Source organism: Bombus huntii, chromosome 12 (genome assembly GCF_024542735.1).
Source record: "Bombus huntii isolate Logan2020A chromosome 12, iyBomHunt1.1, whole genome shotgun sequence".
Lineage (NCBI taxonomy): Eukaryota > Metazoa > Arthropoda > Insecta > Hymenoptera > Apidae > Bombus > Bombus huntii.
Window position 1 is genome coordinate 8298932 of NC_066249.1, and position 13225 is coordinate 8312156.

Below are 13225 nucleotides of genomic sequence, written 5' to 3' on the forward strand. Positions count from 1 at the left end.
GAGTTTGTACGTTGTACATTGTACATCGTATACAGTTGTGTATTTGTATGCGCGCGCATACATAAATACTTACTATTGGACCTGATTTCCACCAAACGCTGTTACACTGATACAACTTTTAAAAAAAATATTTAAAAGGGCACTACTGAACATTTTTATTCATTAAGTATTGCATAAAAACTACTATATATATCTCTACACTATGAACGATTATAACTTCATTAATTAGTTGGTAAAATATTTATATATGTAGGTTACAAACACAGAAAAGTTATTGACTAAAAGTACACTTCTGCGTCAAAGTAATATGCGATAAAAAATATTCATTAAATATTTTACTGAAAATCACTTTCAAATTATGAATTATTGTTTATTCATTAATTGTAACGCTATTACCAAAAAAGAGAAGACAAAAGTGCTAAGTAAACCAGATTTAATTTTTTAATAGAAATTAAAATTATTTTTTCTGCTAAATATATCCTTTCTTCAAAAATAATTCAAATTAAGAGTAGATAGTGATATGTCTTGTATTCATAAATTTCATAATCACTTTTCACTTCGATGATCTATGTAATATTAACATTTTAAGAACTGACGACATCCGTTTAATTACAATTCATTATCGTTGTTGATTTTATATCTATCCGTTATGAGCTAATGCATATATATGCATATGTATTACAAAAGAAATAACCATTTTTGTCACCTAACCGAATTTCTAGAAACTGTAAGATAGTTCGAACTGTTTTAATATTTTAATTTTTATATTTTTCGGATTAATATATTTATATAATTACATATATAATTACAATATATAATTACAATAAATTGAAATAAAAGGAATCAAATTACTATGTTAAGATTCGAGTAATTAATTTCCACATTACGATAGGAGATAGCGAAATATAATCGAGTACCCCGTATTCTTTAGAATAATCCCACGAAATTCAATTACGCGCATAAAATTTGTCATGGTTGATGTCTTCTGTAATTATAATTACGTAAATTGAAATTAAGTTATGAGGTACAGGAAAGTAGAAGGTATATTTTCAATACGATTTAAAAGGAACGGATGGAGTATGTATTCTCTATGTAACTCATCCAACACTGTGACATACGATTCATGGTGATTAGCTACGAAACACTCCGTGTTTCTTACACTAGAGTGCATTTACATACACATATTGAGAGAGTTACAACGGAAAGTAGGTTCGGAACGAAGATAACGCATGGAAGAAACGCATTTACATACATATATCTAATATACTGGAGAAATACTAGCCAGATTACGTAATATGGCAAAACAAGTCAATAATTTTAAACGCTTATTATTATTCACCTATCTATGATTTTTCAACTTCTGTTATTCTTAGATATTACAATTGAAACGCTGCGCAAAATTACCAAGTCTCTATTTCTGAATTTTCTAAATGATCCACTCTTTTCTTGGATGATAGAAAAATGTATATTTGTATGTAACTTTGACTTTATTTAAAAAAGTAGGTATGAAAATATAAAAGAGTTTATTAATTTATAGTTTCTTTCTTTTATTTACTAATAAACCTAAACTAAATCTTAACAGTTACTCAATCTATATGTACCTAACAGCGACAGTCTGTCGATGATGTAACATAATATCTATATTATAATGGACATATATGGATATTTGGTATTTTTATCCATCACATGACCAATTCAAGCGCACAATATTTACAAATAGTAATTTGAGCATAAAGAGTATCTGAAGAAGAAAATTCTCAACAAGGTGGCACAGGAGTCTCCTGCATAGAGGACGTATTTATAGTTGCGCTAGTCACGTATGTTATTCCATATTTCCTTCTTGAATTGTGATATGTATGTGCATTCCATTGTATTGCATGCACTCTCTCATATAAGCTTCTCAAAAGCCAAACTTCACCTCCACTTTTTATACATTTTTTAATTTTATTGGTGTTTAATTTCATAAAGTATAAGTTCAATAATATATATTTATATCTCCACTCTAAGAATATAAAATAAATAATCGTAAATTCCTGAGCAAATTAAAAATAAATAATGTTTATAGTATCACTACATTGTTCTATTGTTTAATTTATGGAAGTGATTAGTATACGAGTTCTGAACGGTTCACATATACGCTATAGTAATGCATCGAAAAACACATCATATTACATTGTTACGTGTTAAAACATGTAATAAGTAAAATCGTAGTGTAAATTGTCGGAAAGTTGGGCATTAACAATATTAAAATATTTTTAATTTCCATAAATCATCAATTACGCGCAACTACTGATGACTCACAGTATAATGTTATCTTTATTCCGATCGTGATTATCTCGTTTTGTTCCTCATACTTATTTTTGATTGAGAAAATTGTCTTAATCGTGTATGTAAATTTAATTAACGTTAAGTCGAATGATAAAGAAGAATTTATTTCGGAAGTGTCCTTAGAACGATAAAACAGATTGAATGTAAGTAAATATACGGTCAAGATCAATAATAGCACAAAAAATACATAAATAATGTATCTTTATTCGTTAAAACATGAAAATTTATTAATATATTTCTTACTTACGTAATACGAGTATATTAGCTATGATTAAAACTATGATTATGATATGGGGAATTTAAATGTGCAGAAACATATAGAATACATACAAAAGTGAAACACAAATCCCTATTTGTACAAAAATTCTATTTCTGTAGCTGTATTCATGAAAATATAAATTTATATACACGTACCCAGTCCAGTTACAGATTTCATTTCTGAGATTCTGGACACTTATATTTTTACTAAATGTGAAAGAACAAACAGGCGAGCCGTTTATGAACATTCTATGTTATTTTTCATGTTGTCAAATTATAAAGGTTCATTATTTCGAATCACATAACATCAAATGTGTAAACAGTTAAAGTCGATAAAGTTAAAGTTAAAGTTAAAGTTCGTTTGTCAGGTCTGTATCTACGACAAGTATGCGATTAGCAAAATGTCGCTTGGTTGGAGAGGATATCTCATCAAATTAACATTGCTAAATATATTTCTATGTTTGATACTTGCTGCCCGATGTTCCACCATTGTCAATTGTACCGTATAACCTGCAGGAATGTTACTTACTGAATATTGTACTTACACGTTGAGAAACATGCAACTTTTAACTAGGGAGAGATCATATAATGGCTCGATAAGATTTACTTTGAAATATGAAAACTACTTATGATGTGAACAAAACATCGACGATATTTTGATATTATTAAATCGAAAGATACGATATGTGCGAAAAAAAATCTGTATCTAGCTATCAATTCAATAGTAAGTATAGAATTTAATGTGTATAATAAGCCATAAGACAATTATATGTAACTATGTGTAAAGTAGGTCGACATATCTGTACCGCACCAAACACAATATGTATAACTTCGGTTTAGCAAATAATTTAGCTACGTCGTTTTACCTCCTCGTTACCTGCTATCCAAGTCATTCTTTTATGAATTATAAACTTTCACGCTATTTCGATTAAATTTCTACTTTAATTGCAGATAATCGAGAAGAAAATTATCGCTCGTAAAAATTGTAATTTATAAATAGAGGTGATTTATTTTATCATCTTATGTATGTTACAAAATCAAAGAAATAATTGGACAATTCCGATGATATATAAAAAACTTATTTTTGATGTGTCAGGGGCTTATGTTAAAAATATATACGTCATGTTCCGGATATTTCTTGAGATCAAGCGTCGTCGGTAATAAACAGCGAAATTACGTTGCATTAAAAAGATATAAAACTGCTATCATTTCAGTCGTAGCATAGAAAACAGCATGTACTTACATGCATATACATATATGTATACATACACACATACATATACTCTTACAATCATACTATACATATATATACATCTCACCTAAAAGTAGTAGAGACATTATTAAACTTGTAATTAACTATGAACAATTTTATGTAAAAAAACAACTTCATACTTTCTATTTACGACTTATAAGCCCATTTCACCTCACTCGATCGAGTGCTGACTAAAAATTAAAGGTTCTTGTTTAGCGAAGTTACAGAATCATAGATATACAGGGAACATATTGAATAACGTGAGTGTTGAACTTCGAGCCACAAACAACGAAATCGCGAGGAATCGACTTGAAAAGACTTCCAATTTATTAGAAAGTACGATACTTTTTACATTTTTCCTACAATATAGTCACCTACTTAAAACTTGAATTGTTAATTATAATAAATTTTATTTGTACAATCTAATATGAATCACTCAGAAGTTAAATCGATCAACTCTATTTTCGATATATTACTTCATTTTAGTACTTACTATTAATGCTTACATTTTCAGGAACAAAATGATTTATCTTGATAGTCAGTTGATTTAGCTTCTCTGTGACTCTTAAGTACATTCTTGAAACATACAACATGGTTGAAATACCCAATTTTTCTGAAATACTATGATGATAAAGTATACTTGCCGTGTACATTTATCGTTCACTCTAGACAATAAACATTAAATAAAGAGTGTAGGGGTGCAGTGTATGGAAGTGAAGAGTCGCCATAGTCTCTCAGGGAGCAGTGTTTGAAGGATAAGCGAAAATGGCGGGGGGTTCAGTGGGAACAAATACATTTGCCCCACCTTTTGGAACAAACTCCCTACTCCTCCTGAAACGTTAGCACACGTCGCGCTTCGCTATCGCTAGGAATCACGGACAAATCAAACATGGCGATTCAGTCGCTATTTGCAGTGATGGTGTACGATTCATAAAACGAGAGTAGGAGGTATCGGTGGGTCAAATAGTGCTTTTAAACGGTAATGAGTGCTAGTACCACTGCAAATCACCGAATTCTGGTTAATATTACAAATATGGAGAATCATGATGTCAAAACTGTAATGGAGAAAGTGTCGGGCGGCATTGATAAAGTACATGACGTGAAGGGCGTACAAGCAGAGCCGACGCCTGCGGCGTCATCGTTGCCTGTTACGGAACAAGTGTCGCTCTCTACTGGCGAAAATGCCAACAGAAATGACTATATCAATAAGAAAACCGTAAGATATTTTCTTTCGAACGTTTTAAAACATGCACCATTTGAAAATTTAAATATTTCGAATAAATTATTAATTTTAGTTTTTCAGATTTATTTTTATAATGAAATTTAATTAAGGCTGATCGTATTAAATAATCTTAATATTCTTAATATAGTACACTTGCATGTATATAGTATAATGTAGCATAATATATAATAAGATAATTAAAAAATTGAATATTAGAGAGTAATGTAATTATTTTTATGTTTTAGTATCACAAGTTATTAGTAAAAAATTCTGGAAAATTTGAAAGTGGTAGTGGTAGTGGGGATCAGGAAGGAGGTCAATATGAAGATGGAATTGATATTGCAACGAAAAAAAGAAAGACTCGTAGAGGTAAACCTAAGCATAGAAAATTAAAACCATATTCTAAACAACAGTTGTCATATCAACAACAGCTGCGATATAGATCTAGAGGTCGATTGGCAAAAACTGGTAGACAACCTCCAGCACCATATAATACCACACAGTTTCTTATGGATGATCACAGTGATCTTCCAGATCTTGACCAAAAGCTTTCAGAAGCTGCATCTTCAGAACTACCTGCTACATTTCAAAAACCATCAGCCCCTACTCGTACGCGAGATTCTAGTTTCAGTGTTGACTCTGATGAAGATTATTTTTATTCGTCTCCAGAAGACGAAGAAGAATTTTTAACAAAGGAATTCTCAACTGCGTATGAAGACCTTCATGCTGAAAGATTAAGCACATTAAGTAAATCAGAACTGATACAGGAATATCTTCAATTAGAAGCAAAAGTAGATTTATTGACAAAACGGTTACGTGGTAAAAATTTTCATCAAACAGAACAACGAGACTTGGAAAGCAACAGTAGTAGTACAGATTCAGAATCAGCAAAAAAATTAAAAATCTGTCAGCAACGGATTGATGATTTAATGCAACAGAATGAACAGTTAAAACGGGAAAATGAATCATTGAGAGCTAAGAGGCATAGCAGTCCAGTTTCGAGTGTTGATAGCGAAAGCGACAGTGATAGTACAAGTAATGGGAATAGGAGCAGATGTAGTTGTCTCCTTCCAAATTCTAGCTCTTCTTCGGAACTTATGGGATATGTTTCTAGAAGTAAAAGTAGTCAAAGAAAAGATAGTTCTGTGTCTAGTACTGATAGTAAAAGTGATACTTGTGATAGTAGCTCAAGTGACAATTCTAAGGCATCTATGACTCCAGTTAATCTGTCAAATGGTCATGTAAACGTTCAAAAAATTGATGGTCTCCCTACATAAATTATAAAGAGCTGTTTTTACGTACGAAAGTCTATTCAATGTTTTAAGAGTTAACGTACAAGTCATATTAAACATGTCATTGGATCTGCATATTTCCTTTGATCCTACCAATTTAGGAAACAAGACTGGTTTAAATGCAATACAATTGCACTTATGCAGTAAAAAATCCTCTTCCTGATACTAGATATGTAACCTTAGATTATCCTTGAATGTGTCCTTACAACTTACTTCCCATGTTTCTTTTAAGACTGTTTTGTGTAAACTTGAATATGTGTAATGAAGTAGGAAATACATACCTAATCTTACGGAAGAGTAAAATTTATATCTGTGCAGACTAGATTGTTATGTGCTTGATAAAATTTGCAGAAGAGTTGTATATTTGTGATGTATTCTCTACAATGGTATTTTATCTTCATTTAGTACTAATTACGATGCACTCGAATTATCTACTAACCCTATCATTTAATAATTTTCAATGAACTGCCATTTGCTGGTACAAATTATAAATTTGGGGTTCACAGATCATTAACTAATAAATTATAGAACTAGATTTAATCAAAGACGTAAATTAATGTTACAAATAATGTGATATTGTACAATTGCATAAATTTAAGGTATCAAGGTAGATATTAGTTTATGGTCTGAATATATTTAAAATATATATTAAAAATATATATTAAAAATATTTTGCACTTCAAGTTTTTAATAAATTTGAAAATTTCTTTTTTTTTATTATAATTATTCTCCTGAAACTTAACTCAAAGAAATGAAATGAATGAGCTTCATCTAAAATGATTTTCAATAATATGAATTCAGTGATTATGGGATAGTTTTATTATGGTAGAATATAATTCACCATAAAAGTTGAATAAATACATTGTTATTATCGTAAGATATATTGTAAAATGTATTGTAATAATTGATTTCTTTTATTTGTTAGAACAATGGTATATGAAATATTATATAAAAAAATATCTTTGAAGAGTGAATTTAAATAATAGAAAATTTTTAACATTTGATTGACAATTTTTTGTAATTGAATATAGCATACATACTTTCACATTTTTTTTATGAATATGTTTTCAATTAAGCTATATACATATATGTATATGTATGTATGTATAATTTGCCTAATTAATAATGGAAGAAGTAACCTACTGAAAGGATTTTTAAACACGACCTTGTGTTTATTGTGAACCAGGCTTAATACACTGTGAAACGTTGCTAACTTCGTGGCGCGTGAAATTGAAAAGCACGCAAGGCCAGTGTTTGGTTTGGTCATATCTTATGGTTGAAGTATTAACAAGTTTCCAAAAGTTGCTGTTGGACAAAATATTATGAAAGCGATGTCTCATCATTATGTGGTAACGGCACACAAGCCTACAGCTGTCACTGCATGTGTGACAGGTAAGTAGGAATAGATGTGCAACAAAATTTTCTGCTTACGTAGATAAACAATTATTTTCTTTTTACGTATGAAGGTAATTTTACTTCGCCTACGGATTTGAATCTCATCTTAGCAAAAAATGTCCGATTAGAAATATATCTTGTTACTCCAGAGGGGTTAAGACCACTGAAAGAAGTTGGAATTTATGGGAAAATTGCAGTCGTTAAGTTTTTTAGGCCGCCGGTAAGGTTATACTAGTATCTTTGTTTTATAACTTTCATAAAATATCCTATTTGTTATTTGTGTTTTCTATGCTAATATTTAATACAATCAATTCATTGTATTTCACGTATTTTACCGAATACGTATTTGTAATAGTTTTATTGAGAGTAATATAACCTTGTACGTGTACAAAGAATTAATTATCTTTGATTCATGCATGGGTTCATTGATGCATAAAAGTACATATATGTATTGATACATTAGCATGAATTTTAAGTCACAATAAAATGATTTAATATATAATTAATGAATTATAATATATTTCTGCAGCATGAGAAAAAAGATCTATTGTTTCTTTTAACTACACGTTACAATGCTATGATTTTGGAATGTATTGGAGAAGGAGAAAATATAGAAATTATAACAAAAGCACATGGAAATGTAGCAGATCGTATTGGAAAGGCTTCTGAAACAGGAATCAAAGCTGTGATTGATCCTAAAGCACGTGTAATTGGTTTAAGATTGTATGATGGTCTTTTTAAAATTATACCTCTTGACAAAGACAATCCAGAATTAAAAGCATCATCAATACGTATGGAAGAACATCAAGTACAAGATGTGAATTTTCTTCATGGATGTGCTAATCCCACTTTAATTCTAATTCACCAAGATATTAATGGAAGACATGTCAAAACACATGAAATTTCTTTAAGAGATAAAGAATTTGTTAAAGTACCTTGGAGACAAGACAATGTAGAACGTGAAGCTATGATAGTCATTCCTGTACCTTCACCTATTTGTGGTGCAATAATAATAGGCCAAGAAAGTATATTGTACCATGATGGGAACACGTATGTTGCAGTTGTACCTCCAATTATAAAACAGAGTACTATTACATGCTATGCTAAAGTTGATAATCAAGGACTTCGATATTTGTTAGGAGATATGGCTGGACATTTGTTTATGTTATTTGTGGAACAAGAAAAGAAACCAGATGGTACACAAGTAGTGAAAGATCTTAAGGTTGAACTTCTAGGAGAAATTAGCATACCTGAATGTATTACATATTTAGATAATGGAGTAATATTTGTTGGTAGTAGATTGGGTGATTCACAATTAGTTAAATTAATTACAAAAGCAGATGAAAATGGTTCGTATTGTGTTCCAATGGAAACTTTTACTAATTTGGCACCCATAGTTGACATGGCAGTAGTTGATCTTGAAAGGCAGGGACAAGGACAAATGGTTACATGTTCTGGAGCTTTTAAGGAAGGTTCTCTTAGAATTATTAGAAATGGAATAGGTATTGAAGAACATGCAAGCATAGATTTACCAGGTATTAAAGGTATGTGGGCATTAAAAGTTGGTGGTGGTAACTTTGACAACACCTTGGTCTTATCTTTTGTTGGACAAACCAGAATTTTGACTTTAAATGGAGAAGAAGTTGAAGAAACAGATATTCCAGGCTTTGTTGCCGATGAACAAACCTTTCATACTGGTAATGTTACAAATGATTTATTTATTCAGATAACACCAACATCTGCCAGATTAATTTCACATGAAACTAAAACAGTTGTTTCTGAATGGGAACCAGAGAATAAAAGAACTATTAGTGTAGTTGCTTGCAATGGCACACAGGTACTTTGTGCTACTGGAAATGATTTATTTTATATGGAAATTTCATGTGGACAAATTGTACCAAAAGGATTTGCTACTTTACAATATGAAGTTGCTTGTTTAGATATATCTCCATTGGATGGTCATACAGAAGCAAAAATTGCAGCAGTAGGTTTATGGACACATATTTCTGTTCGTATCTTAACTTTACCTGCCTTGGAAGAAATTAACAAAGAATTACTCGGTGGTGAAATTATACCTAGATCTATTTTAATGACATGTTTCGAAGGTAATACATATTTGCTTTGTGCTCTTGGAGATGGTAGCATGTATTACTTTACTTTACATAAACAAAATGGTATACTTTCTGACAAAAAGAAAGTTACCTTAGGTACGCAACCGACGGTCTTAAGAACTTTTAGATCATTATTCACCACTAATGTTTTCGCATGTTCCGATAGGCCTACTGTAATTTATTCATCAAATCACAAACTAGTATTCAGCAACGTTAACCTAAAGGAAGTAAATCATATGTGTTCTCTAAATGCAGAATCATATCCGGATAGTTTAGCATTAGCAACCGATAGTACAGTGACAATCGGAACAATCGATGAAATTCAAAAATTACATATTCGGACTGTCCCTCTCGGGGAATCACCGAGACGAATTGCTTATCAGGAAAGTTCTCAAACATTTGGAGTAATAACGATGCGTGTTGATATCCAGGATAGTAGCGGTGTTAGTATTGTAAGACATTCTGCATCTACACAAGCAGCTTCAACATCTAGCAGCAGTCACATTGCATCTTACAATAAACCTACAGGACATACAGCTAGTGACATTTGCCAAGAAATTGAAGTACATAATCTACTCATTATTGATCAACATACTTTCGAAGTTTTACATGCACATATGTTAATGCCTACTGAATATGCGCTATCATTGATATCAACGAAATTAGGTGAAGATCCTACTTCCTATTATATAGTTGGAACTGCACTTGTTCATCCAGATGAAACTGAACCGAAGATGGGTAGAATACTTTTATATCACTGGAGTGATGGAAAACTTACGCAAGTAGCAGAAAAAGAGATCAAAGGATCATGTTATTCTTTAACTGAATTCAATGGAAAACTTCTTGCTAGTATCAACAGCACTGTTCGTTTATTTGAATGGACAGCAGAGAAGGAACTCAGATTAGAATGCAGCCACTTTAATAATATCATTGCCCTTTACTTGAAAACAAAAGGAGATTTCATTTTAGTTGGAGATCTTATGAGATCTCTCACTTTGTTGCAATATAAAACAATGGAAGGTTGCTTTGAAGAAATAGCAAGAGATTATAATCCAAATTGGATGACTGCTATTGAAATTTTAGATGATGATACTTTCTTAGGTGCTGAAAATTGCTTTAATCTATTTGTTTGTCAGAAAGATAGGTGAGACATTAATTTTTAAAATTAATTTGAATAAAAAGATAAATTTGTATCGAATGTAAATGTTTATATTTATTAATATTATGTGATAATAAGTTAAAATCTATTTTAGTGCGGCTACTTCAGAAGATGAAAGACAACAAATGCAGGAAGTTGGACAATTTCATTTAGGTGATATGGTTAACGTCTTCCGACATGGATCTTTAGTGATGCAAAATTTAGGTGAATCAAGTACACCTACACAAGGTTGTGTATTGTTTGGAACTGTTAGTGGAGCGATTGGTTTAGTCACACAAATTCCATTCACGTTTTATGAATTCTTAAGAAATCTTGAAGAAAGACTAACAGGTGTAATAAAAAGCGTCGGTAAAATAGAACACAATTTTTGGAGAAGTTTTAACACCGAATTAAAAATCGAGCAGTGTGAAGGTTTTATAGATGGAGATTTAATTGAAAGTTTTCTTGATTTGAGTCCTAATAAAATGGCAGACGTTGCGAGTGGTCTAATGGTAAATAAAATTGTTCCTTGAATTATATATATAATTTATTGTACTTTTAACTCATTTTCTCCTTTATAGATCGACGATCCTAGTGGCATGAAAAAAGAAGCAACAGTGGATGATCTTGTAAAAATAGTAGAAGATCTCACAAGAATACATTAGATGTAGTTCTTTGGCTGATTTGTATAGTTTATTATATTTTGAAAAGCTCACAGATAGATTGATAAGAAAAATCTTAAATGTTTGGGTAACAAATTAAAAAATTTATATACAATTATCTATTTATCATTAATAGTACAAGAAAGTAGGAAAATACATTTTTCTTCTTTTCCATTCTTGTGAAGATGCTTTGTTATGTACATCTGTACTCTTGTACTTTAATTTTTTAATAACAGTTTACTTCAAATATTTATATATGCATATGTGAAAACTGGTCAGAAAGTTTTTGAACTTATTTTAAGGATTTGTTATTCATACAAATTGACAAAACCGCGATTCAATTACTGTTTCGTCAGTATGTGCACCTATTTCGATATTTTAATAATTGTGATATCGAAGATAACGTATTTCTTACAATAATTAATAACATTTATTTAAATAGTACTTATTTTAAATGAATTTAAAAACTTGTTGATCGACTGTGACAATTATCTTTTGTTTTTAAATGTCTTAAAATGTTAAAGACTAATTAAGTTAATAATCAGTTACATTGACGTCAAGTTATAAAAATGTCATATGCTCAATTAATGAACTTCACTTTTGATAATACTTCCACTTTTGAGCGTAATAAATTGTAAAACTTGACAAAGACTTGCTAATGATTTATATTACAATTATATCGGTGTTAATTGCTGAAAAGTTATGTAGAATCCTTATATCTTTGTAACATTGAGTGTAAATAATAAAAAAATATTCACTTTCTGATAAAATTTTTTCATAATATATATATTAAATTTACTTGCTTGCATTTATTGCAGATTTTAAAGTGATTGGATCAAACAACCAGTTTCTTAATTCTTGGATACCTTGACCTGTCATTCCACTAGTTTCAAATATAGATAATTCTTGCGTAGCTTCCTTTTGTAGACGTGAATAATGAAGTATAAGTAAGGCTTCGTTGCGCATTTGACGATAAGAAAGGTCCATTTTGTTCAATGTTAATGCGATTTTTATATTTCGCAGTCTAGGATCGAGTAATAATGAGTAAAGTAATACTCCCGCCGCGCTTATTTGGCAAAGATTGCTTGTATCTATTACATAAATAAGCTTCCGTGTCTAAAAAGCAGGATAATAACTTAGAAAATTATCGAAGATTTATTTAAAATTTTCAACCTATATATTTTTATTGTTCATAATCCTTTCGAAAAAACGATTTACCTTTTCAAAGTAATGTTTCCATATTGGTGCCATACTACCACCTATTTCTTTAATAATCATGTCAAATTCTCCGGTACTATTTTTTATTGTAAAAAGATTTATGCCATTCGTAGAAACAGTATGTGTCGCATTATCTATTTCATCTCCTTGTAACCGTTTCATTAAAAATGTTTTACCCGATTTAACAGGACCAAGACAAAGACACATCTTTTACACTATTATACTTATTGAAGGAACATTGAACTTGTTGTGCATTTGTAAATTGATCATGAAACATGAAATTCATATGTACAGAAATGTATTGATTTAACAAACGTGTTTCTATAGAGAATAGATTATTTGTTATATT

At 30.5% G+C, this 13225-nt stretch overlaps 2 protein-coding genes and 1 long non-coding RNA gene across 4 annotated transcripts; 1 reads left to right on the forward strand and 2 right to left on the reverse strand.

Moving 5' to 3' along the window:
* Positions 1–1355: 1355 nt before the first annotated feature.
* Positions 1356–12428, forward strand: LOC126871918 (DNA damage-binding protein 1). Its single transcript, XM_050631274.1, has 7 exons — positions 1356–1499; positions 1583–1817; positions 7539–7744; positions 7819–7967; positions 8277–11002; positions 11112–11508; positions 11578–12428. Exons 3-7 carry the CDS (start codon positions 7675–7677, stop codon positions 11659–11661), a joined length of 3426 nt encoding a protein of 1141 aa, XP_050487231.1. The 5' UTR covers positions 1356–1499; positions 1583–1817; positions 7539–7674; the 3' UTR covers positions 11662–12428.
* LOC126871966 (uncharacterized) lies at positions 1523–4816 on the reverse strand. The gene is made up of 2 exons (XR_007691798.1): positions 3979–4816; positions 1523–3905 (listed from the first exon to the last, which is right to left on the reverse strand). It is a non-coding gene; the product is annotated as an uncharacterized LOC126871966 (long non-coding RNA).
* On the reverse strand, positions 11665–13146 carry LOC126871959 (ADP-ribosylation factor-like protein 16). Of its 2 annotated transcripts, none has more exons than XM_050631361.1 (3): positions 12877–13146; positions 12462–12774; positions 11665–12350 (listed from the first exon to the last, which is right to left on the reverse strand). In XM_050631361.1, exons 1-3 carry the CDS (start codon positions 13081–13083, stop codon positions 12322–12324), a joined length of 549 nt encoding a protein of 182 aa, XP_050487318.1. In that variant the 5' UTR covers positions 13084–13146; the 3' UTR covers positions 11665–12321. The 2 variants fall into 2 exon arrangements, with proteins under 2 accessions (XP_050487318.1, XP_050487319.1); XM_050631362.1 differs by having other exon boundaries at positions 12458–12774.
* Positions 13147–13225: the final 79 nt, after the last annotated feature.